We start from the raw sequence: 25,563 nt of genomic DNA, 5'->3' as shown, positions 1-25,563 counted from the left end.
GACAAGTGTTCATTGGCCCGAGGAGAAAAATGCTAGCTAGGGCCACACCCAGAGAGTTATATCACAGTACTGCTATCTGTGCTGAAGTTGTTGCACATGATCCTGTGAGTGGGTTGAAGAGCTCTGGTGGGATTTGTGTGCACAGACTTGCCTTTGCTTGTTGGTTTGTAATGTATGGTTGGTGTAACAGATTTTGAGTGGGCTTTGTGGGGGTGTGTGAGGCTCTCTGTGAAAGTGATTTTCTCCACTTGGCAGTTAACTGTCTCTGTCTTGTCCATGTGGGAAGGCAGGCGTTTGGTTTGAGTTCACTCTGCTGTCTCTGAAATGGTGGAGCTTCCTGTCAGTGCAGCCGTGTGGTCCTTTGGGAACAAATACTGGACTTTCAGTCAGTGACGGAACTGGGCCTGCAAACATTTCTTTCCTAATGGCTCCTTTACAGTCTCAGATTGCATTCATATGGATGTTCACATTTGAACATATGGACAAGTCAAACAGGAAACAGCCCAGATGTCAGTAATTTGAAATTGGTATTGATTGCTGGTGTCATTGATGTATAGACATTTGAAATAAATTTCCCAGTGCCATCTTTCCTAAGGGCCTTATTGATTAAATGGTCTGTGGGTTTGGTGGCCCGGTTTAAGGTTTTTTTTTCGACAATGAATATCAGCCACAGACATGAGGAACATATACAGAGCCATTGCAGGGAACTTTTCCACTTGGTCCAATCTTGTTTATTCCATATTGAAGAATCTTTTTGACTCTTCAAGGCTCTTTTTATGAGAACGAGGGAGGGAATGTATGCAGGCCTGGCTCTGAGGCAGGGTGGAGTCCGTCCAGCACAGAGCAGTTCAGACAGCATAGAGGGCCTCACCAGACTGAATGGAATTTATACCATATGTACCAGGCATCCCCGGAATGTGTGGCACAGGAACCTGACCAATGGAAAGAACGACAGAAAGAGGAATGGAAAAGAGAGAGAGAAGGATGGGTGGAGGGAGGGGAGAGAAAGCTGCAGGAACAGACCTGTGGTGTATAATTCCGTGACTGGTTTCCAATGACCTATTTAGCCATAAGGGTAAGTAATGGTTAGGAGCTGTGCGTTTTAAAAGAATAGAGCTATTTTTTAATTATAGGATACATTACTAGTATCATCATTAATCACAGACCCAGGCTGTCACTGTGTAGACATGTTCATATTTGTCTTAAAGCTAATGTTTTAATAAAGCAGAAGTTTATAGCAGTTTTAACAAAATATCTTACCAGAGGTTAAACTTTGGATTTGTCTGGAACCCACACAAAAAATAATATGGACCAGGAAAGTGTATCCAAAGTTTCTACTTGTTACCTCACATTTCAGAAAGCTCCATCTGTCAGGTGTTCTAGCAGAACACGTTCTTTGGGGACTGTATTTGTTTAGACTGTTTTTTCAGCTAGAAGCAGTAAACCTTGATGATTATATCTTATGGTAATGGCCACTTATCAGTGTTCAAAGCATGAAGTCAGAAAATATTTTGCTTTGTTTCAGTGGTAAAACATTCTTTACTAACACAGTCTCCCAGTAAACCCTATGATCTGAATCATCAGAAGTAGCAGGTGAGGATAAATGAAATGTTGATGTATAAAAACAAGCATGAGCTAGATTAAAAAAAGGCTTATTTAGTCACATGTTTCAAACAGATGCAATGTTTTATGTGTTTTCAGACTTTGTTATTACTTGCTAATACTAGGTCTTTTCCACACTAAGTGAAAACTAGTGAAAGCACTAAGTTTCTCATCTGCAACGAAACATGAAAATGACAGAAAACAGCACTTGCTGTCTGACACGTGACCGTATAATTTATGTAATTTCTGCCATGTTTGCTTTGACAACATGAACATAAAGTACGCTTTCTTGCGCACAACTGTGTCGAACATTCAGTGCAGTCAGACATGAAATCTAAATACCTAACCCAGAGAGCAGCATCGCAAAAAGAGTTCAGTGTTCTTGGAACCACAAGCATCCCATGAAAATAATACATGAGCGTTTAATTTTTAAATAATACAAAAGCCAGGTCTGAGAGCGGATTAGAAAACATGCATTGTCAGGGGATGAAAATGTACCGTTGGTGTGGATAAAAAGGCAAACCGAATAAAAAAAGATGAGTTTTCATATTTTACAGTGTTGGTGGAGTCACAGCTTTAGTAACATACTTGTACTAATTTTTTTCTATGTAATCTTAATGAGGTTAAAGTGCTGTATGACTATTTTACAACATGAGTATGTCCATTTGTGTCATGGGATCTGTATGACAATGGTAACTAATGAAATATTTTGTCCATCTGAACATCGACATATTCTGTGTATTCTATAATGTAGAGAGATGAATAATTTATTCACAGGCTAATAATTCAGAAAAAAAATCAGGATAAGTGGATGGCGTAGAGAGCAAAAAGATTAAGCTTTGGATAAGATTTTAGATGGCTACATAATATAATGCACATAGATTAAAAAAAGATGCCTCAGCAGCTCTTCAGTGACACAAGTTGCCTTCATCGCTGGAAATTGATGCATAAACCTGATGGTGAAAACCTTCAAAAATGGTTGTGTTAGCTAATGAATTTATGCAAACTAAATAAAATAGCCAGCAAGTTCCACTAGATTGTTTAACCTTACACAGTCTTACACTGTGTGTTGCAGTGTGTGTATGTGGGTCTCTGCAGCTCTGTGGGGTGATTTATAGACAGCCTCTATTCTCCTCCCTCTAGCTCCAATATTAGCAGGAGATTAGATGAATTCCTGAAATGGCTTTACTACTTCCGAATTGCCTCACAGTCATTTCCATTGTATAAGCCTGATGGAATTTCCTTTTTTTTTTTACATCAAACTATTTTGTTTATTTGATTGTCTGTTTAGCAAGCAGTTAAAAGAATGTGTTTAGCATTGGGCCAAAGTTCACCATGAGAGAGTAGGCTACAGAGAGATGAGTGTGAGGCGCTGGCAAGTCAAACGAGAGCCTGCAGCTTGCAGGACCAAGCACAAACAAAGTCTTTATTCTCTCACACAGCAGTTTAGGGAAGTCATGGCTGGATACCGGAGAGAGCCAGTAGTTTACTTCAGTTTATCACTTCATTTTCTCCTTTTGCATTAATTCTTCAAATACATTTTTGTCTCTTGTATCTAGATGGAATTTGGGATAAGATTTAACAACATGAATTTACACCTGCAGCATCTCCCAGGGAGCCAGAGTGAAATCCAAGAGCTGTATTGCACAATAATAAGCAAATCAACTTATTCCATTCCAAAACCATTTTCTTTTTTTGTTTAAGTTTTGTTATTCTTCAGATGGTTGCCACATCCAAAAAAAATCATGATTTTTTTTGTGCCGATTTAAATCTACATTATGTTTTAAAGGTATGCGCGTCAGCACTCAAGGAGCCAGAGTGTCACCTATTGGGTGCGGTTTTGTTTGTTGAATGTGGTTTGGTGAGAAAGATACATTTATACTTCTATAAAGTGGGTAAAATGTGTTTCAGTTCTCCTGAAGTGCAGCCAAAATGGTGCTAATATGTCATAGATGTAGGTTTTTGTATTAATAATATTATTATTTTTTATAGACATATTAAAATTTTAGGTAATTTTGTGGATAATTTCAATCCAGCTTTAATCCTGATGCTCAGATGGATGAAGGGTTCACATGTATGACTAGCAGTCACTTGCTTTATCGTCGTGTTGTGTAAGACAGCTTCTGCCCAAAGCTAGAATGTGGGAATGCAAGATGTTTTAGGTTGGTGGTTTTGGTAGTTTTCAGGTCTTTTCCTATCATCATGGCATCTGTAACCAATCAGGTTCATCCTCTAAATTCCACAAGGAAAATACACCAGACCTAGAACACATAGCTGCTGCACTGGTTGCCAAGATGGCTTTAAAAGGGGCTGTATAGATTGCCCCAGGAGGATATACAGGCTGTGTTTATTTCACAGGATGACAGGAAGCTCATAGTATACCTGATTATCACTCGTAGGATCAGCATTAGTGCTGAGCCTGGGAGACCAGAGCTTCATTCAGGCAGGCAGGAGTTTAAGTCCTCATTGAGTTTCCTGTTCTCCTCTCCATACACATCATACACATCCTCATTCACTAAAAAAGCTATTTCTTAGCAGCTTACCCTGTAATGGTTTTATTTTTTATTTTTTGGCTTAATAATCCCTTTCCTCTCATTTTGTAGTTTTTGTTTCACATTGTGCTTCTGCCATTTACATCTGTTTCTCAATATCTTAGATTTGTCTCATGTCTTATGTCTCATGTCTCATGTCTCATTCACTGCTTGATGTATGAGTCATAGATGGCTAATTAAGGTCACACTTGCCGTTGGTTTTAACCTGGTGAACTGGCTTGATTGCCTTGGCTCGGGAAAAGCCTGAGGAAAGCTAACAGTTTGATTAAAGAGATGTCAAGTGAACATGTTTCTTCCTGCACAAGTGTTCACCATGAATAATTCATGTACAGTATAGTGCTGTGTGAGCAGCGCAGATGGAGAGAGCGCCACTCCAGAATGCTGCTGGATATTCAGCATCAATTGTGCATCATCTGCCATTTCTTTCAAGCACAAGCTCCATGAACGTATTTTCTAGAATTTATACTGGTCAATAACAGTGCCCGAGTACAAGACGTGTACATTTCTGATGGCTTTTTTATTAAGAGAGATAGCATTGGTAAAACAAACATGGCTGTCTCATGTGACTAAATTAAAGGTTTATCAGTTACAACTGATCCTTTTTTTTTTTTTTATCCAAGCGGTTTTGAATTTACTTCTTACAGGAACTTGTATTACTCTCAATTTGTTTTTCCTCTATTGAATTCTCTACAGCAGCCGCAAATAAATGTCTGCCTGCTATTTTTACTTCATGGATTTAACTTTTTTTCTGCATTCTCAGTGTTCATTGGATATCGAGGGAAACGTAAACCATATCCAGTGTTTGATACTCAGGCCAAATGGGCTAAAACGAGCAAAAGCATGAAATTAAAGACTGTGTCCTTCACATACTGTTTAATTTTCTAAACCAGCTGTCAACTTTAACTGACCCACAAATCAAACTCAGACTCTGCCCAATTTGCGTGAATGGGATACACATTAAACCTGATTTAATTCTTCTGATCATTTTCTGTGTTGCATGTCTCATGGTATTTCAGCGCTAAATTGAGGCACCTTTCCACCAGGGCTGTAGTGCTTTTCACTGACAGTTTAAGAACGCAAACCTCAAAATTTTCAGAACACTGAACGACTAGTTTTTCAAGCTTCCTAACCACTGGGATTGTCTCTACTTTTTTCTCTCTCCTGCTACACTATTTCTCGCTCTAACCCCCCTTCCCTCATTCTCGACAGGGCAAGAATGGCTGGAATGTACCTTCTTGTCCTGGGAGCTCAGAGTTTCCAACTTGGCTGATTTTAATCATTATGTCACGTCACCTTGGACCTGACCTCTCTAAATAACTGTAAGCTCAGGTATGGGGCTAATTAAAGTGTCTCTTCACTAAACTGTACCCCTGCAGAGTTGGTGAAGGTGGTTAAAGTTGAGACTGAAGACAACTCTAAAGCAAATAAGACTTTATTTTTTTTTTTTTGCTGTAATTTAATGAAGATTTAAGGAGTTAACTGTTCAGTAACACCCTGTATGTATTAAAACCCTGAGTCTTAAATGGAACTGCAGCACATCTAGATGATTTAATTTGTTCCTTTTTCTCATTACACATAGTCTGGCTATTGATTAACGGCTTCTTTTCTTTTGGTAGCGAGTTGCCTGAGATGTGCTGGTTCATGGGCACAGACAGTAAGTGGTGTGTCTATGTCAAGTCTCTCAGATAGCAGAGGTTTGGAGTGTACTTTTCCCAAGAAACATCTACATCCATAGGATCACTGACTCTTCTGGAACACCATGTGCTGCAATGGGATTTTTGAGCCATTGCGAATGTGCGTATGTGAATGAGTCACGGTGTGTGAGACAGGAAGAGTGGGCTATGGTTAAATATGCTTCATTGTGTGCAAAGCAGACTGCTCATGAATGAAGCTTTTAGCTCCGAGCGCAGAGTGTGGCTTTGTGGCAGTGTATCCCGCTGTAGGAAGGAAACCTGCATGTACCCAGGAACAGTGAGAATTCAATATGAAGTGCTTTATGGAAACACTAGCACAGCCTATCAGGAGAGACTTTGTGGTTTTTGCTTGAACAGTAATGTTTTTTTTTTAATGTTTTTTTTGTCTGGTGTGAAAGGAAGCGAAAAATCATCGATCCTTTTAAAGCTTTGTAAATCTCTCTTAAAAGGTTCTTTATGAAAGCATGGTTTTAATCACGTTTACTTTTACACATAGCTTTATCAATACAAACATTATTAACATACAATTCTAATATAAAAATAAGCCATGAGAGCTCTCTAATTCAGATATGACTGATTCAGATATAAATGAAATATTTTAGTAATCAAAATGCATTCGACAATTTAGAAGGCCATTAAATGGAAGCACAAAAAAAGCAATCCGCTCGTCTTCACGAGAAGCTGTAAAAACAAGATTCAAGGGAAAAAAATGTCCCAAAGCCCATTTCCTGGGTCATTTAGCCATCATTCAGCAACTAAAAGTAGAACATCCAAAATGTGGATTTTTTTGTAAATATTATGAAAAGTATAGTATCCTGTTCAATCTGAAATTCATGCTGACAGCCGTAATGGAAATGCATCAAGCCTGGTTTCAAGTGTGGATTTAAAAAGCATTTTAAAAGCAAATGGTGGACTAAGGTGGAAAAACATAATATAGGAATCAGAAATCACTGAGCTGCACTAAGATACATGAAGAATTGGTGTATAATGACATTGTGATATCTGAATAAAAATGAAAGGTCCCTAGAGATGCCACTTTTCTAGTGTGTGCGGGAGGTGTTAGTTAGAGGTTCAGTTTTAAGATGTAGTGCAGCGCAGGTCACGTGTATGAGAAAGACAGAGAAGGTTGCTCTCTGTGTAACCGTAGCCCACATCTCTCTCCGACATCCGTATCCTGGCCACAGAGAGGACTTTATCTCCACCTCAGACAAAGGGTGATTCAGTTGCTTGGGTGTCTGATAACCTGTTTTAGACACAGTGGAAGCTGCTACTGAAAGTCATTTCAATTATTGTTAACAGAACAGACACACGGTTCGATATGACTCCAACACACTGCTGGCTCAATCCCCCCAGCTACCTGGTCAAATGAGTGTGGCTGGCTTTAAACAACTTTGCTGTTTGGCAAGAGTGTGTTTTTATGTGGGTGAGTGTTTGTAGGGGTGTATTTGAGCAGTGTGGTGAGCGTGTAGGAGTTAGTGAGTTTGCCTGTGAGAGCGTGTTAGTTTGTGGGTGTCCTGTCCTTGGCCGGAGTTGTGTGGATTGGCTCTTTCCATGGTGCTGCAGGGTCGCTGGGTTCAGCGCGCTACTGAGGCTGTGCTTGCCCCGCTCTCGTCCTTGAACTGCTGAAAAAATGCAGCGCTACAAAGCCACCTTTAACTGCACACTGAGATGGAGGCCTCTAGACTCTCTGACTCGTTGAGGTTTCTGTCATAAGGACTGCTTCTATATTATGAAATATGTTTTGCGTAACACTGTCATGGCCTCACTTGCCTTTTTGATTTCGAATGTAATAAGCTTTCTTAACATTTGTGAACTTTGATCAGTCTACACCCTTTGGAGTGTAGAAAAGGCTACCCAAAGTCTTAAGAGGAACTGGGATTTACATTGATGTGATGCCACTACAGTTTCTTGAAGAACCAGTTCTTGTTGGACCTAAAGTTCTGGTGCTGTTTTGAGCTGACAGCAGCAGGAATGGAAGGATTGAGTGAAGCTGAGCTGAGCTAAGCGCAGTAAATGGGAAAGCAGTAGCAAACTGGCTCGGACTGAAAACCCCCTGGGGCAGAGAGCACATGACTCCACTGCTTGTTCTAGCCTGCATAGCTGTGGCAGCGAGGGGAGGTGCAGCTGAAACCCCATCCACATAGCTTCATTATCAGCTTTTATACGTCTCCTTTTACCACACTTCCTCTCGCATAGGCTGATTTAAAGAGATCAAAAACTGAATGTGTGTTAGAAATGAGAAATCTTCCCTTACTTTAGGTCTTGCATGATTCCAAGCTAAGTCTTATGTACATCTCTGTTTCTGTTTGTGTATCTTTCTCCAGGTTGATCCTCTCTATCTCTTGGAATGTCCAGCTCTTGCCCGGATGCCCACTGGCTGATCCGCAGCAGTTCTTCACTGGCAAGCTTTATGTCCTTGTGTATCAGCTAAAGCTGCCAGCTGAAGAACTGTTGTGGTTGGCTCTTTCCTGGCACCCCAGCTTAGAATGAAACCATCACAGGTCAGGATTTGGAGGAATCTGAGACGAACCAGATGGCAGAGAAGTCAAAATCAATCTCAGGTCAGACAGGTCCTGATTTTTATCTTAATTCGTTTATCCAGCGCATCCCAATTTCTCCCATGCCCCATTTGGAAGGTGTCACGTGAGCTGTCTGGGCCTGGCTCTGCATTCTCTGCAAGCATAAACTAAACCTACTGGCAAGGCCCATGCTGACTCAGCAACATTCCTGAATGGATGAGATGCTCCTGCCCTTATTTGGGTGTGGAACAGGCGAGGAACACCCTTTTAACCTCTCTGCTACTGATCAAAATGTTTTGCGGGTTTTGAAAGAAGAACTGCAACGCTCTTATGTTCTCTGGATCAAAGCCCAGGCCTTTACATGTGTTTCTGTTTATGAATAAGTCACCGGGTTCTTCGATCGAACGAAGAACACACTAGCTGGACTTGCATCTGTAACTTCCCCTCAGTTTTCCCCCAGGCCCTGCTGTGGTATGTGATTTTGGGTTTATTTGTTCGGCTTATGCATACTGTGCATGAGTACAACCACCGACACACATGCGTATGCACGTGTGCGCTCTCACACACACACAAAGTGCCTGACCCTCAGCAATAAGCCTCACTTCAAGGGCAAAAGCAGTGTCGAAAACAGGATATGAAAATGTGTCTTAAGCCTCCCAGACAGATGAAAAGTGAGGTAGAAAATGTTCTCGCCACTCAGCAGAACCAGATGCCCATGGCGTGAAAAGTGAAGCCCACACTTTTTGTTTTTGTGCTCTCATTTATCTCTGAGGCTGTTGTAGTTACTGATATAGATGCAGTTTAATTTTTTTAATGATAGCAGGCTTTTTTGACATTCAAACTGGTTAATTAAACATAGTGTTTACATGCGTCTGAATATTATGAATCTTTTTTTTTTACATTGCTGAGCTGTAGCACTACAATATGATCATGTAGCGCATAAGAAAGGGAAAGTATTTTTAAGTATAAAAAATAACATCTTATCAACATCATTTTATTAGAAAACTTACTCTGTTAAAAGTCAACAATTAAATGGTTTTGTTATCTCCACACAGGCATCTTTTTAAAATAATCCTTCTTATTTGCTGTATGTGCCTCCTGCATTAGACCAAAAGCAAGATATATATGTGTGTGCGTGTGTGTGTGTGTGTGTGTGTGATTTGTGAAAATAAAGTGTTACAAATGCACTTACAGTATACAGAACTCTTTTTTTTTTAACATTAAAGTGTTTTGTAAATAATGAATATTGAAGTGTATTATAAATGATTATAACAACATACTGTCTCTGGATGTTTGGATGGTTTTTGTGTTTAAATTCTTTAATTAAAAGGAACATTTTTCATTAGTAGCAGTGATGGTGCACCAAAGACATACTACATATTCACAGTGGAAAGAAAAAAGAATAAAATCACCTAAAGCTTTGCTCTAATTAACACTTATCTTTGCTGTTTCGTTGTCCATTTTACATCAGTCATTGAGAAATTACTGAGAAAGTGTGCTGAAACAGCATACTAAAAAACTTAAAAAACTTACCACAGATTGAACTTGTCCAAAAAAAGAGAAGTTTAAAAAAAAAATCACATTTGCGAAATCAATTGTGCAGAAAGAAACCAGCATCGTGCAGACTTGTATAAAAGTTAAACGCTCTATGTTGTTACAAGAAGAGCAATAGAATTACAAATGTCAAGGGTCAGATGCTCCCTGATAACCCACTGAAGTTTGATATCGATCAGTCAGCAGTGGGATTTCAAAGCACTTGATTTCAACACATTAGATAATATTTAAACTGGAATGGGATGTATGAGGCCCGAAGCCCTAATGTTGAAGTTCCTGCCAGTAAGTGCTGCCATTACTTAGGATCACCTTCATAAAAAATGTAGACAGTGATGTTAACTATACTAAAATAATGTTTATATTCCTGTGCTGTTGTTTTTTCTCCTGTGTCTGGTTTGATTGCTGCCCTCATGCCACCTGAAGAGGGGAAAGAAGGTTCCAGGCAACTTACTCAGCACCAGGTTAAAGCTGCTTACGCAGATTACCTTGAGTTCCAGGCAGACAGGAGATCACAGCACCTGATGAAATATTCATGTTGCAACACTGTGCCAGACCTCTTGCAAGCTTGCTTGATCTTTGGCCCTGTGACTGAGGCAGAGTGCTGCCGTTTTAATCGAACACAAGTTACCTGCTGTGCTGTGAGGCTCACTTTTCCCCAGGTGAACAGGTAATGAGGCAGTTGGTGGCCTTTTATATTTTAAAAGATTCTAGTGCTTGTTTCCAAATGTTTAAAAAGTGACCCAGGCTTTTTTTTCCCCAGCGCTTTACAATGACTCATCATAAGTTTGCCCAGCAGAGGCCATTTTGTGCGCGAAGACTGAGAAGAGGCAGCACATAGACATAAAGCATGACTCATGACAACACGCTTTTTCACTCTGCATGTAGACAAGCCAGACACTCACACTTACAGTACAGTAGAGCACACCATGCTTCTGGGTCCCGTTTTCTACTCTCCTATGATTCATATCAGTATTGAGATCCCAAAACCACCCCATCTATGTGTCGAACAGCATAAGAGGTGCGTTTTGAATCCAAGCATTTATCCATAGTCAAAAATAAATGTGAAAAATAGAATAGGATCATATGCTGTTATATAAAGGAAGTGCAGATGTGATGCAGCATCGTGTATCATGCCTTAAGCCAAAGATAATGTATAAGACCTGTGTGACCCCCAGACGAATGGATGAGTCCATCATCTCCAGGCCTATAATAAACGATAGCCTCAGTCTGGCCAGCTCATTAACTACTGCTGGAAAATACCATGAGCGGATGTCTGAATGCATCCTGATGACTCAGAGCATATGCACACCCACTGCCACCACCATGTCTGAGTGACTAACTAGCCTCCTGTTCCACTGGAGCCCTGAACAAGCTCTGTGATGCATTCAGCAAAGCGAGGCCACCGGCAATGTGTCGCGTTTAATGTGGCATCATTGCCACAAGGTGGGATGAAAAGGAAAAATGTGAGAGTAAGAGACTTTAAGGGCACAACAGTGGGTGAATAGGATTCATTGTGGCCCTTTAATCTGCTGTCTACCTCTGCAGTTAATCCTGCTGGTGACATCAGGACGAGACTGTTTCAGGTACTTGATTCTCTTCCCCTTAATAATTATGTAATTCCATGGAACAACTGACAGGAGAAACGCAGGAGCCAGACAGTCTCTTTAAATGAGCATGTGGCCTCAGTAAATGTCTTTTCCTTTTTTCTGCATCTTTTAACCAAAGCTGAAATGTCTCATTTTCTCTGCGCTCAGAAAAATCACAGATGCTGCTGCCCACAGCACAAAATATTTGCTTTGAATATTTAAAAGGGCTGCTCTCATTATATACTGCCATTATTATCACAGTGTGAGCTGCCATTTTTAAGCATTTTAACAAGGTTATGAGATCAGTATCAGTTGCTGTTTAATGGTATTTACTGGTTACTGGGTTTATAATTATGTCAGTCACAAAAACATATTTCTTTGGGGAAGTTAATCATTTTATAATCTAAAGCTCAGTATAGCGCTGTAACACAATTCTACTATCTGTATCATGAGTTAAACTTGAAGTGGGTGTGATCAAAACTCTGGAGTCTTTTACTTTTTAAAATTAAGATATGTAGAAATTTAATTTAAATCACAAAAGTTTTTTTTTTTTTATTTAAAGCCCCACCAGGCAGCTACTAAGGTTTATGAAATGCATCACTATAAATGCAGTGTTCTCATTGGTTCTCAGTGGTCTTTCTTTGCCTCGCAAGCTTTATATCTGACTGCATGTTTGATCAATCTGAATTGTGTATTTTTATTCGATTCCATCTCTAGCTCAGTAACAAACATATATTTTGCCAGTTTAAAATGCAATCCAATTTAAAAAGTTAATATGATATGAATATATTTAGAAAATATTTCTCCAAGGGTTCTTGGCTTAGCTAATGGTTCTTCAGATCATAAACGTTTTCTACATAAAATCTTAAAAAAAAAAAAAACTTTCAGGGTGGTATTTTAGCTTCACTAAACACATATGACAGTATACATATTTGTTAAATGTGCCTATTTTATTTCTGTTTATAAAATACAGTGTCAGTGGATCCATGTCATATTTTTATACTGAATGGGCACACTGGCTGCAGAAAGTCTGAGAAGCCTGATCTGCTGCATTGCTGTTAGTGAATCCATATTTAGCTCCTTCTCAGTCATGGTGATGATCTCTGCCAAGACGTGCAACTTGCTAGAACAAGAGTGTAAAGCAGAGGTTACACAACAGACTTAAATTAGGCTAGTGCATTAGAGGTCTTGACTGCTTGTGTAATTAAATGACCATATTAACCTGTCAACTTTAATCCAGTTTTTAATGTAGAGGACATTTCTAACACTGGAGTGGATTTGATGTCACAAATCTCTACAAAAAATGTAAGATGTAGCCATGGATGTATAATATCTGTAATACATTTAGCTTGTGCTGTTAAAGGTCCATTGGGAGAAGAGTATTGTGTCTGTGTGAATAGGTCACATGGTAACTGAGCAGTGAGTTAGTGAGGACTATTGTATAATGGAACAGGAACTGCTTCCCTTCGCTGTTATCCTACAGTGAACCCTAACGTGCTGAAGCGGTGCAAATCAAGGCGTTTGAGTGATTGCTATTCTCTGAAGAGCTGCACTGAAATGTCCCCAATGCTCTGTGTACCACATACGGGCCCATGTGAGATCAGTCTGCCTTTCATTTCGCTTAGCTTCAGGCGGCAGTGCTCATCTGGGCTATGAGCTGCGTGAGCCACATAAATACATACTTGAGGAAATTGTCAGTCGTGGCTCAGGTCAGGTTCTCCCTGGACACGAAGCTCTGGCTGTCAGAGAAAGACCAAGTTCTTTTTTCACTGTCACTAAAGCTTTCCCCACCCCCACCGCACCCCACCCCCACCTGTTCTTTCTAATTGACCCATTTTAATGTGTGAGGACAAGCAGCATGACTCAGGAGGGTCACTGAGTGCATTTCAGAGCGCTCTGCTCTATTAAATACTGGCAAAGCCCTCAGCAGTCATTGCTTTGAGCTAGCAATGCCGTGCTAAGCATGCTTTAAGAGATTGTCTTATTCACTCATGCACTGATGTGTCATTTCCCTAAATCTGTGCTTTTTTTTTTTTTTTATTTACTTGCAACAAACTTTGACAGAATTTCTTAAAAATGTGCATAACCTTAAACTTTCTCTCAAATATTGAGAGAATAATATTTAATCAATTTCTCTCTCTCTCTCTCTCTCTCTCTCTCTCTCTCTCTCTCTCTCTCTTTTTTATATATATATATATATAAGGCTAGTTACGATATCCACAAAAAAATGTTTTATCGGTTATTTGATATATCATCATTGATATTTAATGCTACAGGACATACTGTAGGATGTTTATTTGAAATGTGAGATAATTAAGTTAAGGGAGAAAAAAAAAGTCTTGAGCTGCTGTGAATAACTGACAATCCTGGATTTGTGTCATTTGTGTGCATTGTGTCAGGGCTGCTGGGGTAAATTGGATTGGAATTTGTACTCCTCCTACATCATATGTAAGCTCATATATCATAACTCTATATGCACAAAAGAAAGCAGAACACAGAGTGACATGCAGAAGCCACAGCCAGAGTCTGATATTTTACTATAAAAGGAAACAGTTTTCATGATTCAAATCATTTTGTACAGTTTGTAACACATGTAAAGTTTTCCTCTGACTGAACTATAATTTTTTTTGCAAAACAACTTCCTGAGACCAAATGCAGCTGTGAATTATAAATGCTTGTGTTATATTGTCTTGAACATAATGATATAACATGCAGTGCATCCCAGAAGTCTTCATACCTAGGGGAAATGAACACTTCATGCAACTGTATTTGCAAAACATCCTCTACATGGTTGCCAGTTCTTTGTAAACACTTGTGTTAACACTTCTGGTGTTATGTCCATTACAACCTTGCAACAGCTTCCTGATCCAGCCATAAGAGTGACTTCATTACGTTTTTTGTTTGTCAGAGGCATCTTTAAAGGCTATCTAGGAAAAAACCAAACTTATTTTGGAAGAAGTTTTGAGAAAAGTGTTATTTTTCTCTATGTATGGAGACATTTAAAATGTCCTGTAGTAATACACTGTAGAATAGGCTATAAATGTGCAAGAATTAAGAAGGCTATTCTTAACATGTCCTAATTAATATTTTTTTATCCAGAAAATATGAAATACTGGCAGACAAATCCCAGATCATTGGCCAAACTGAAAACACAGAAAAGGCAATAGTCAGGTGATCAGTAAACAGCGTAAATTAGACATCCAAAATGCAGAAATCAGGAAAATTACCAGAATAATAATCATAAAAATTAAGGCTTGGTAAGTTGGGGGGGTTCGGTGCCTTGCTCAAGGGCACCTCGGTCGTGGCCAGCCCGAGGGTGTGGGTTCGAGTCTCGGGCCGGCCACGACTGAGGTGCCCTTGAGCAAGGCACCCGAACCCCCCCAACTGCTCCCCGAGCGTCGCAGCATAAAATGGCTGCCCACTGCTCCGGGTGTGTGTTCATGGTGTGTGTCTGCTCACTGCTGTGTGTGTGCACTTTGGATGGATTAAATGCAGAGAACGAATTCTGAGTATGGGTCACCATACTTAGCCGTATGTCACGTCACTTTAAGAACCAAAGTCTCTTTATAAAGGGTGTGTTGAAGACTGGAAACAGGTGAGTGCAATCAGAAGTCCAGTGATTGTGAATGTATCAGACTTTGTGAGTTATGGGACGTCTTGTTCAGAGTGTGGCCATGTCCGTAGGCCACAGTGCATTCTGAGTTCACTTTCAGAGTTGACCTCACACCCTGAAAATGTCTGTTCAAACCTTTTAGCCCTGTCTCTGTCAGAATGAACATAAACATGGTTACAGCCAGTAAAAATGAATTTTTAGCCTCCCAGCATGAGTCTGCCTCTGAGGAATTTGAGTCACACTTGCATACAACACACTAACACTGAGAATTCCTCTCTTGCTGCCAACACACATGTTCCGTTCAAGTGACCAGGTGGTTTGAGCTGGTTATGTGGTTTAAAAAGGGCTCTGAGTTGTGCGGTTTGTTTATGAGTTTGGGAATGAGGTTTGGAGTGATGGCATTGAGGGAGGGTTTGTTTTATACCTCTAGGGTTCAGAATATGTCAAAGTGATTACATCACTGCTGGAAACTGTGCACAGCTGACAAGACAACCTTAATGACAGGCAAAGTTTGTAAGTGAAAAGATAAAGATGATGGAGAGGACTGTTTGGGCAATAAAATTCACCAAATAGTGAATCTGAGCTCTGGGTCTCATGGCCTTCAGAATATGATATGTGATATATGATATGATATATCTTTTAGAAGTCAGTTTGGATCATGATGCTTAAAATGTGTAGATCTTCACTGAGCTGGGCTTGACAGCAACACCACCATCTTGAATATTTCACTGGTTGAACTTTTTTCCTAGTACACTGGCGATCCATTACACTAGAAGAATATAAATTGTCTTAAGGAATGTTATCTATCAATATAAACAAATAAATTATTTTATGGTCGCAAGTCTAATAAAAACATCTCCGAATATTAAATTCTACATTTTTAAAATTCTTCAAGGCTGTGACTCTCCAAAGTTCAAAGAGCTTAAGCAGTGTCTAAACCTTATATATTATCTCTTTTTCTGAGTAACGAAGCTTATAGAATTTCCGGGCTCAATTCAACTCAACATCATGTGAGCAGTGATCACTGGTTCTGATATAAGATTTTAGGTTTAAAATTTAACATCTATCAAACTCACCTTAAGCTCATTATATGAAACTGTCAGGACTGAGCAGTGCATTGTATCACAAGGCCTCACCTATGGTATAATAAGAACAGTGTGGGCAAACAAATACACGCACACACACACACAGCTAAATTTGTGATTTCTGATTTTGGACAGTCAACTTTTAGATTGTTCTTAAAAATAAGATGACAAATGATCCACTTCCATTGTGTTCACTAACCCACAACTGTATTTCACATGTACTTTCTCAATCACTGCTCATAATTTGTTAAAGATGTGTCAGTGAAATGGGTAAAAAAAATATCAGCATGCCATTGTGTATAACATGGCTGTCACTCCACTCATAAACTACATAAATCTACAGTCTGGTCTAGAAAAGAAATCAACCCCAGCTTTGCTTCTTGCATTTGTACAACTGTATGTTGTGCTCAGATCTACAAAAATTTTAAAGAATTCACATGAAGGCATTTGTCAAAAATTATAGGTTGAGAAAAGTGAAAAGTTTAAGTTTATCTCAAATTACAGTGCTGTGTAAATCAGACAAGAGGCTTGAATCACTTCAATAAGCTGTAGCTGGAGAAGATTTGTGCAGAATGAAGCAGAGGTGTGTCTACAGTACAGGCCTGGACAGCACGGTGGCTGCATGTCTCATATATCTAAAGAGGACTAGGTTATAATTACCTGCACACAAAAAATTATAATCTTCAAAACAACAAAAAAGTTTTTTCAATTTTTATTTAAAAGGCATATTATAGTTTCATTCATCTAATGCTTTATCCGAATTTCTCGATCATCCACCTACTGAAATGTTTAGGTATTACATTCAAACATATAGATAACAGGTCTCAAAGAGAAAAGGGTTTAATCTGCCATGCCGTCTAACAGCAATATTTATTACTATAGCAATGAAATATATTTTGTTAAATGACAATTAATATATAAGTAAATTAAACACAACAACCTTGCTTTATCCTGGTCAGGGAAACAGTAGATCCTGAAATACACCCCAGATGAACACACACATATATATATCCACTTGCACACAGGCAGTAACTCAGACCTCAAGGCTCATGGAGCATCAAATAGCTTTTGCACACTTTTATGTCAACAGGGAAAACAAACATTTGAACACCGTGAGACACTCAATGTTATTTGATATAGAGAAATAAAATGCCTTTAATAAGTATAAAAAATGTTGCTGCTCTCAGCTTCAGGGTGCCTGTATACAGTATGAAGATCAGGTGAGAGACTGTGTTTGGTTTCTGTGTATCTTCTTCCTGTGTATGGACGGGTTTCCTCCAGTTCTCTGCTTTGTTTCCACATCCCGGAAACATACTGGTAGGTAAAATGGCTATGCTAAATGACCCCTAGTGTGAATGTGTGTGTGAATATGTGTCTGCATGGTGTCCTCTGGTGTCCTCCGATGTCTACATCCAGTCCAGGGTGTATTCCCATCTCACATACGGTGTCCTCAGAATAGTCTCCAGACCTGCAGATCCGACCAGGATAAAGCTCTACTGAATAAATTTTTCTTTCTTTCTTTCTTTCTTTCTTTCTTTCTTTCTTTCTTTCTTTCTTTCTTTCTTTCTTTCTTTCTTTCTTTATGAAGCCTCATTTACTTGTTAAGGCAGGCAGCACTTCATGTTTATGGTTTTACATTTACTAATGGAAATGAAATATACTGAAAGACAATATAATAAAAGACATTGGTTCAACCCTACTGATTATCTGGTCAGTTCATATCATCTGCCCTGTGCACAGAATAGTGATTCAGGAGGCCATTTTGTAACTGCAGAGGCAGCAACTTGGGTGAGCCACTGTAAAATACGAGGATTATCAGGACACACACAGTAAAGGTCTCAATCGGTGTGTGTGTGTGTGTGTGTGTAGGGGCTGTTGTTGCACAGATGTCGAGGGCAGGGAGACTGTGATTTAGATGGGGGTCCAGGCGTCTGTCATGACATGTTGAAATTTCCAGAGATGACACTTCAGTGAATCACTGAGGAGTTGATCTGCTCTACACGAATTTCCTGCTGTGTGAATGCACACAGGTGAAAGTGTGAAAAGGCCAAATCCCAGTGGAGGAAAAGTGTTTGACCAGCCTCATCTTCCCCTAGTAGTCTCTTTATGTGCACAATAAATTATATGGGTCCCCTTAGCACAGATTAATTGATTAAATGAATATTTATTATTGCTATTGAACTATAGGGATGGGGGCACGGTGGCTTAGTGGTTAGCACGTTCGCCTCACACCTCCAGGGTTGGGGGTTCGATTCCCGCCTCCGCCTTGTGTGTGTGGAGTTTGCATGTTCTCCCCGTGCCTCGGGGGTTTCCTCCGGGTACTCCGGTTTCCTCCCCCGGTCCAAAGACATGCATGGTAGGTTGATTGGCATCTCTGGAAAACTGTCCGTAGTGTGTGATTGCGTGAGTGAATGAGAGTGTGTGTGTGCCCTGTGATGGGTTGGCACTCCGTCCAGGGTGTATCCTGCCTTGATGCCCGATGACGCCTGAGATAGGCACAGGCTCCCCGTGACCTGAGGTAGTTCGGATAAGCGGTAGAAGATGAATGAATGAATGAATGAATGAATGAACTATAGAGATTTCCTTTTCTGAGAGATTTTTAACCAGTAAGCTAGAATTGGCATCATTTATAATTAAGTTTGGATGAAATCCATTTAGTGAACTTTGATGGTAGCCTAATGGATGTCCTCATTTTGAGCACTGCTTTCATACACAGTGGAAACAGGCCACTCACAGTTTCTTCTATCCTTTCCATACTCAGATCAGTCTCTAGCTCTAGTGATAAAGCAGTAACCATGGCTCCATACCAAGTCCCTGTAGCACCTGCTCCAGGGATTTATCCTCATCACTTTATGAATGAGAAAGCTTTGTTGTATTGAGCCTTGCAGAGAACATATAATATCACATTACACAAACAGATTGCGATGCATAATTATTAATTAGCTTTCCATGGTGTCATTATAAAGATGCACATTGTGTTCTTTGAAAACACACCTCACTAATACGAATGCACACCCATATACATGCATCTGCACAGGAGGACTGACTCACAGTGACTCACACACCAGACACCAGAGCTGACATACAGTAACGGTAATGTCCTTATGTGTTAGACAGGTGAAAAAACAAACTAGCACAGTACACAGTTCTACTGCAGCTATACTACATAAAACAGCTCCCCTGCTCCAGGTCATTTACACTAAGTCTCACCTAAATCTCTCCAGGTACTGAGAGTTTTACATTCACACTGCAATACAATGACTGATGTTTAAGCAGCACATCTGATCAAATATCCTCTTATATACTAATCTGAGGAATAAAATGGAACCAAGTGTAAATCTCTCAGCCTCAAATGAACAAAATAATAGACCTGTCCTCAAGTTGTTATTAAAGATGATTGAAATTCATCAGGCATAAAGGCCTAACAAGTCAAACAAGTACTAAATACTGTGTATTCCATAGGCTTTACATAGCCGGTACCCATGGCAACACTGAGATAATGAAAAAAAAGTCTTCATAGAGTCTTTTGAGAATAAGGGAAACAAATAACTTTGGTCTTATATGTATGACTGATGAAATTCAGCTTATTTTTTCCCCTTGCACACGCAATGAAAAGAAAAAATGAAAGGAAAGGAAAGGAAAGGAAAGAAAAGGAAAAGAAAGGAAAAAAGCATTATAAACCAAAGTAAACTTAGTAAAAAGTAAATTCTGCCATTTCTTATTGCAAGCCTAAATAAATCACTCACTCACTCACTCACTCACTCATTTTCTACCGCTTATCCGAACTACCTCGGGTCATGGGGAGCCTGTGCCTGTGCAATCACACACTACGGACAATTTTCCAGAGATGCCAATCAACCTACCATGCATGTCTTTGGACCAGGGGAGGAAACCGGAGTACCCGGAGGAAACCCCCGAGGCACAGGGAGAACATGCAAACTCCACACAAACAAGGCGGAGGTGGGAATCGAACCCCCAACCCTGGAGGTGTGAGGTGAACGTGTTAACCACTAAGCCACCGTGCCCCCTCCTAAATAAATCAGAGATTAATAAATAAAGAGAAACTGGTTGGTAATTGACAGTTATGATGCAGAATCAGTAAGTGTTCATTCCACCTCTACTAGAAGTCCTGTAAGAATCAACATTCCAGGTAACCTCTATACTGTAATGCAAAAATACAAACTAGGGCAAAAATATACAAATAGTAATAAAATCTCAGTGTATATTGAAGTTTTTATTTATTTATTTATTTAATATGAATAGCAATGAACATTGTCACAAAACAGTTTTACAGAAACTAGGTCTAAACTTAGACTTTTTTGTGTGAAAGCCAGAATTGACAGACTCAAGGAAAGTGTCCCTGAGCTGGCATTAGGAATAAACCCAGAGCCAAGCTCAAAAAGAAATTCAGCCTTTCCAAGGCCACACCAGACAGTCTGCAAATCCCAGATGTTCACATAGTTTAGTGCACATGAAAGAGTTCACATTGGCAGATCACAGTGCACATGGAAGTACCCACATTGCTGCCACTAGAGGGCAGATAAACCATGCTGCAAGACAAGCCTGATTGGCTTAGATCCAAGTTCTCATTTCAACTGTTGTGCAATAGCAATGGCCACATGATTGGAGGAATGTAAGCACACTTTGTATATGTAAGCAATGCATGCTTCCTTTTAAAGGAAGTTCTCTTTTCTCAGGACCCTTTCCACACAGCTGTGGCTTAATATTCAAACCCTACTATCCTAACAGTCCAACTCAAAGTGAAGTTGTTGCTCACTAATGTGACTCATACACAAAATATAGCTGTGCTGAGCTGATCTGTAAAGCCCATCTCTGTAATCTTATGAAGTTGTAAAAGTTGATGACTTGTTTGGACCGCTGTACAGCAGGAGATATGTGAGCACATTCTGCAGCTGTCAGCCACATGTGTACACCAAGGGCACTGAGTCCATGAGACTCTCTCTGCTCTCTCTTGTTAGCATGGACCACCATGGGGGCTGACACAGAGGGACAAACACTAGTCTGTCTCCATGCATTTTCCAGACATTTCCAGTAAGACATGATCACAGGTGAAAAGTGCTGAGAAAAGCCCTTCTGTGGATGGCAGGTGGAGCTGTCAGGCCTAATCCTGTTATCCCTGTCCTTTAATCCACAGACAACACTTCAGTCTTTAATACTGAACTATACAGTGCACACTCTCTCTCTGTCTCTGTCTCTCTCTCTCTCTTTAAATATATATATATATATATTTATATATATATAATATGGTAGACAGTCTGCTGCTTGGTGTGGAGGGAATCAGAAAAACTATCTTGCATGGAGGAACCGGTGAGATTCCCAAATTCATCACAGGATCCAAGGTAGGATAAGCAGCTTTATGATAAAATTTATCAAACTCTATACTGCTTTGATTTCAGATATATTACACATATTTATAAACAGGTATTATTTGTGTAAAAACCAAGAATACAGCTGGTCACTTGTCTTCTTTATCAAGTTATGTAAACAAGGAAAGGAAGTAAAAAAGAAACTCACTAGTTGTTTCTAAAACAAAAGCATGTAACTGTCCTCAGCAGATCTACCATGTTTAAGACTAGTTGTAAAATGATGAGTGGGACAGGAAGCGTTGCTGCCTCACAGCTCAAGGGCCACCAATTCAATCCTCCGGGTTCTCTGGTTTCCTTTCACCTCCCAAAAACATGCTGTTAGTTGGATTGGCTATGCTAAATTGGTGCTGAGCAATGGACTGGTGTCTCACACACTACTACCTCCTCATGCCCAGTGCTCCCAGGATAGGCTTAGAATCTTCGACTGACCAGAATCCATCAGATCAATGAATGAAGATGAAAAGTAAATTTAATAGTGAATATTTTTTTGAAGTGGAAAATAAGAAGCACAACCTAGACTATAGGGGACACATGATTGCAGAGTTTGCCAATTTCCCTGATTGGAAAGACCTGATTCAACTCACCAGCTAATAATCAAGTCCTTTGAAGCTTTGATTATGTATATTAGAGCTGGGTAAACACTAACCTCTTCAGCTTTTTAGCCCTCCTGCAGAGACTCTGAGCTACATTACCATGCCAACTAGACATTTTATACACATACAGTATCTGACTTCCAACTATACATTTTATACACATACGGTATCTGACTTATACTGACGATGCTTTTATTTTTCCTGAAATTGGTGACTATTTTGTGTCCTCTCATCTTTATCCTCTGTGATTCACAGGTGACTTTCCATTTCCGAACCATGCTGTGCAATGACGATCGCACTGTGCTGGATGACAGTAAAAAAGTCGGGGTGCCCATGGAAGTGGTGATCGGGAACATGTTCAAGCTGGACGTGTGGGAGAATCTGCTCAAGTCCATGCGCACAGGAGAAGTTGCAGAGTTCTGGTGTGACATAATCGTAAGTACCATCATTCAGAACAACTCAAATGTACATGACTGTAAGACTTGTAAATATCCCCATGCAAAATGCCGAACACAGTGAAAAGCCAAAACAAGCTTTGTAAAAAGTTAATCAAAAATGTTCCAGGAATTCAACAAAACCACACCTGACAGAAAGTCTAATAGTTAGCAATACTATATGATTTAATGTCATGCTCATTACCAGCAAAAGTGACACTGTCATGCTGTTTGTGTACAAACTCAGCATGATCCTAAACTCTGTATATTAAAGTCAATTCAGAAAAGGCTAAAGGCAAATGCTGTTAAATGCAGTGTTAGTTCAGGTCCTGTGAGAGCTATAGCACACAGCTGATATTTTTGTGCTCTCGTAAGCTCTGTTGCTCTCGTAAGCTCTGTTCATTAACAGTGTAAAGAGACAGGAGCCTAGTGTCTACAGCTCAAGTTCCTACAGAAGGATTAAGCTGAATGAACCCACCAGATGTAGTTATTATGTACTGCTGTCAAAACTGAGCCCTATAACCAATTCCCTGTTCTCACAGCAATCAGAAAAAAGACAAAAGCTCTGCTTCATTTAGCTTTTAAAAAAAACGGACGACACCTTGAATTAGTTTGAGTTTTAGAATATCCAAGCAATAGGAAATATACAAATATCTCAGTCTGCTTGTTGAAAGACAGCAGCCATCTTTGTGCATGTATTTAATTTTCTCTGGTTTGTCTGTTTGCTGGACAGCACACTGGCATGTACCCCATGGTGGCAAAAAGTCTTCGACGCATTGCAGAAGGAAAAGATCCAGTGGACTGGCACATCCACACCTGTGGCATGGCTAACATGTTTGCATTTCACACCCTGGGTTATGATGACCTGGATGAGCTCCAGAAAGAACCACAGCCTCTCATCTTTGTGTTAGAACTGCTTAAGGTTATTCCCATCTCTCACATACGAAGAGATACTAAATCTTAAGCAAGTCTATGTTGATTTAGTCAGCATGTTTCATGAATCAGTTGTGTAACAGATTTGTGTTGTGCAATTTATTTAAATCTGAGGAGGAACTTGAGTGCACAAAACTACTTCTCAAGAACGGCCACTAGGTTGAGCTCTGGATTTATTTTCAGTTAAAGCTGCTTAAGAGCAATACTGTACATTTTTATGGTTCATCCTGTAACACTGTAAACACTACATCATTACTACACTATATTAATTATTTAGTGTCTCTTTATGGGTTGCGTTGTTCAGGTTCAGCAGCCGAGTGAGTATCACAGGGAATCATGGGCGATGAATGATGAGGAGAGACTAAAGGTTGTTCCTGTGCTCCATGGCCAAGGAAACAAACTGTTCAAACAGGGTCGCTTTGAGGAGGCCACAAACAAGTACAAGGAGGCAATCCTTTGCATCAAGAACATTCAGTCAAAGGTGAGAAAGCTAAGACCTGTATATGGATGGTTGATGAGTAGATGGATAAAAGTGAATTTAGTTGATAATAATAATAACAATAATAATTTTAGTTGATATGTGAATGTCTGATATATATATGTAATGTTACAATAATCCCAGATTTTTCCTACCTATTTATAATACCATAAATTATCTTATATCTTACAACCATTATATCAAGATTACAGTATTATGTATTTATTGTGTGTGTGCGTGTGTGTGTGCGTGTGTGTGTATAGGAGAAGGCCTGGGAGGTCCCCTGGCTGAAGCTTGAAAAGATGGCCAACACTCTTACACTCAACTACTGCCAGTGTTTGCTGCGCATGCAGGAGTATTATGAAATTATTGAGCACACTAGTGACATCATTAACCAGCATCCTGGTGAGTGTAGAATATAGATTCCATAACATTGGCTTGATTTTATTCCCAGCCAGTGTACTGTGTAATAATGTAGAATAACTGATACACCAAAGCAAGTTGTTTTGAGAATTGTATGTAAAGCACTACATGTGTCATGTAGGGGTAATGAAAGCTTACTACTTACGGGGGAAAGCAAACATGGAAGTGTGGAACGAGGCTGAGGCCAGAGCTGACTTTCAGAGGGTGCTGGATCTAGACCCAGGTATGAAGAAGTCAGTGAAGAAAGAGCTATCTATTCTCAATATGCGCATGGAGGAGAAGAGAGAAGAGGAAAGACAGAAATACAAGGGAATGTTCACAGCCACAGCAACAGAGCAAGAAGCTACTGCACAAGAAACTTTCAAGCAAGTGGTTCTGGAGCAAGCACCTACAGAACAAGAAACAACATTACAGAAAACCCCTGAGAAAGACAATTCAGAGAAGGAAATTTTCAAGCAAGAAACTCAAGAAATTTCAGAGCCAAACAATCCAGAAGAGAAAACACTAGAACAAGAAACTCTAGAGCAAGAAACTCTAGAGCAGGAAAATGTAAAGCAAGAAATTATAGATGAGCAAAATCCAGAGGCAAAGAATGCAGAGAGGAAAATACTACAGCAAGAAACTTTAGAGGAAGAAACTCTAGAAGAAGAAACCCCAGAGCCAAACAATCCAGACGAGAAAATGCTAGAGCAAATAAATCTAGTACAGGAGACTATACAGCGAGAAATTACTGAGAACAGCACTCCAGTGTTATTAACTCCAGAACAGGAAACTCCAGAGAAGGAAATCCTAAAGAAATCCTGAGAATGAAGCTCCAGCGAAGAAAGAGCAAGTTAATCCTGAACAAGAAAATGTATCACAGTTAACCTCAGCAGTAGCACAAAACTTTTGAAGAAGCAACACCAGAGCAAAACAATTAATGACTGTCAGTGATGTAGCTACTTAGTGAAAGAGTTTGACCCCCATCTGATCCCTCTTATTGGAATTAATCTAATAGGGCATGAGGTAAGCATATTGCTTACTTTCAGGAGTCTTATTTAAGATATAACCTGATATGTACCTGATATTTGAGAAAATACTACAGCATAATATTTATATTAATAATTTTCC

The 25,563-nt window shown here is 39.7% G+C and overlaps 1 protein-coding gene across 2 annotated transcripts; it reads left to right on the top strand.

Moving 5' to 3' along the window:
• Positions 1–9,894: 9,894 nt before the first annotated feature.
• On the top strand, positions 9,895–25,563 carry aipl1 (aryl hydrocarbon receptor interacting protein-like 1). 2 transcript variants are annotated; one of them, XM_060888127.1, is made up of 7 exons: positions 9,895–10,588; positions 10,682–11,504; positions 22,441–22,620; positions 23,353–23,541; positions 23,857–24,033; positions 24,294–24,435; positions 24,575–25,563. In XM_060888127.1, exons 3-7 carry the CDS (start codon positions 22,462–22,464, stop codon positions 25,255–25,257), a joined length of 1,350 nt encoding a protein of 449 aa, XP_060744110.1. In that variant the 5' UTR covers positions 9,895–10,588; positions 10,682–11,504; positions 22,441–22,461; the 3' UTR covers positions 25,258–25,563. The 2 variants fall into 2 exon arrangements, with proteins under 2 accessions (XP_060744110.1, XP_060744109.1); XM_060888126.1 differs by lacking the exons at positions 9,895–10,588; positions 10,682–11,504 and adding an exon at positions 21,450–21,565.

Source organism: Tachysurus vachellii, chromosome 15 (genome assembly GCF_030014155.1).
Source record: "Tachysurus vachellii isolate PV-2020 chromosome 15, HZAU_Pvac_v1, whole genome shotgun sequence".
Lineage (NCBI taxonomy): Eukaryota > Metazoa > Chordata > Actinopteri > Siluriformes > Bagridae > Tachysurus > Tachysurus vachellii.
The sequence above is the reverse complement of the archived record's forward strand: the minus strand, read 5'-3'. Positions and strand labels throughout refer to the sequence as shown.

What these genes read in the sequence shown, in the direction of transcription:
- aipl1 (XM_060888126.1), top strand. Translation starts at nt 21,470, where the DNA reads ATGGTAGACAGTCTGCTGCTTGGTGTGGAGGGAATCAGAAAAACTATC. An exon ending in AATTCATCACAGGATCCAAG is followed by an intron (nt 21,566 to 22,440) that starts GTAGGATAAGCA and finishes TGTGATTCACAG; the next exon opens with GTGACTTTCCATTTCCGAAC. An exon ending in TTGTGTTAGAACTGCTTAAG is followed by an intron (nt 23,542 to 23,856) that starts GTTATTCCCATC and finishes TGCGTTGTTCAG; the next exon opens with GTTCAGCAGCCGAGTGAGTA.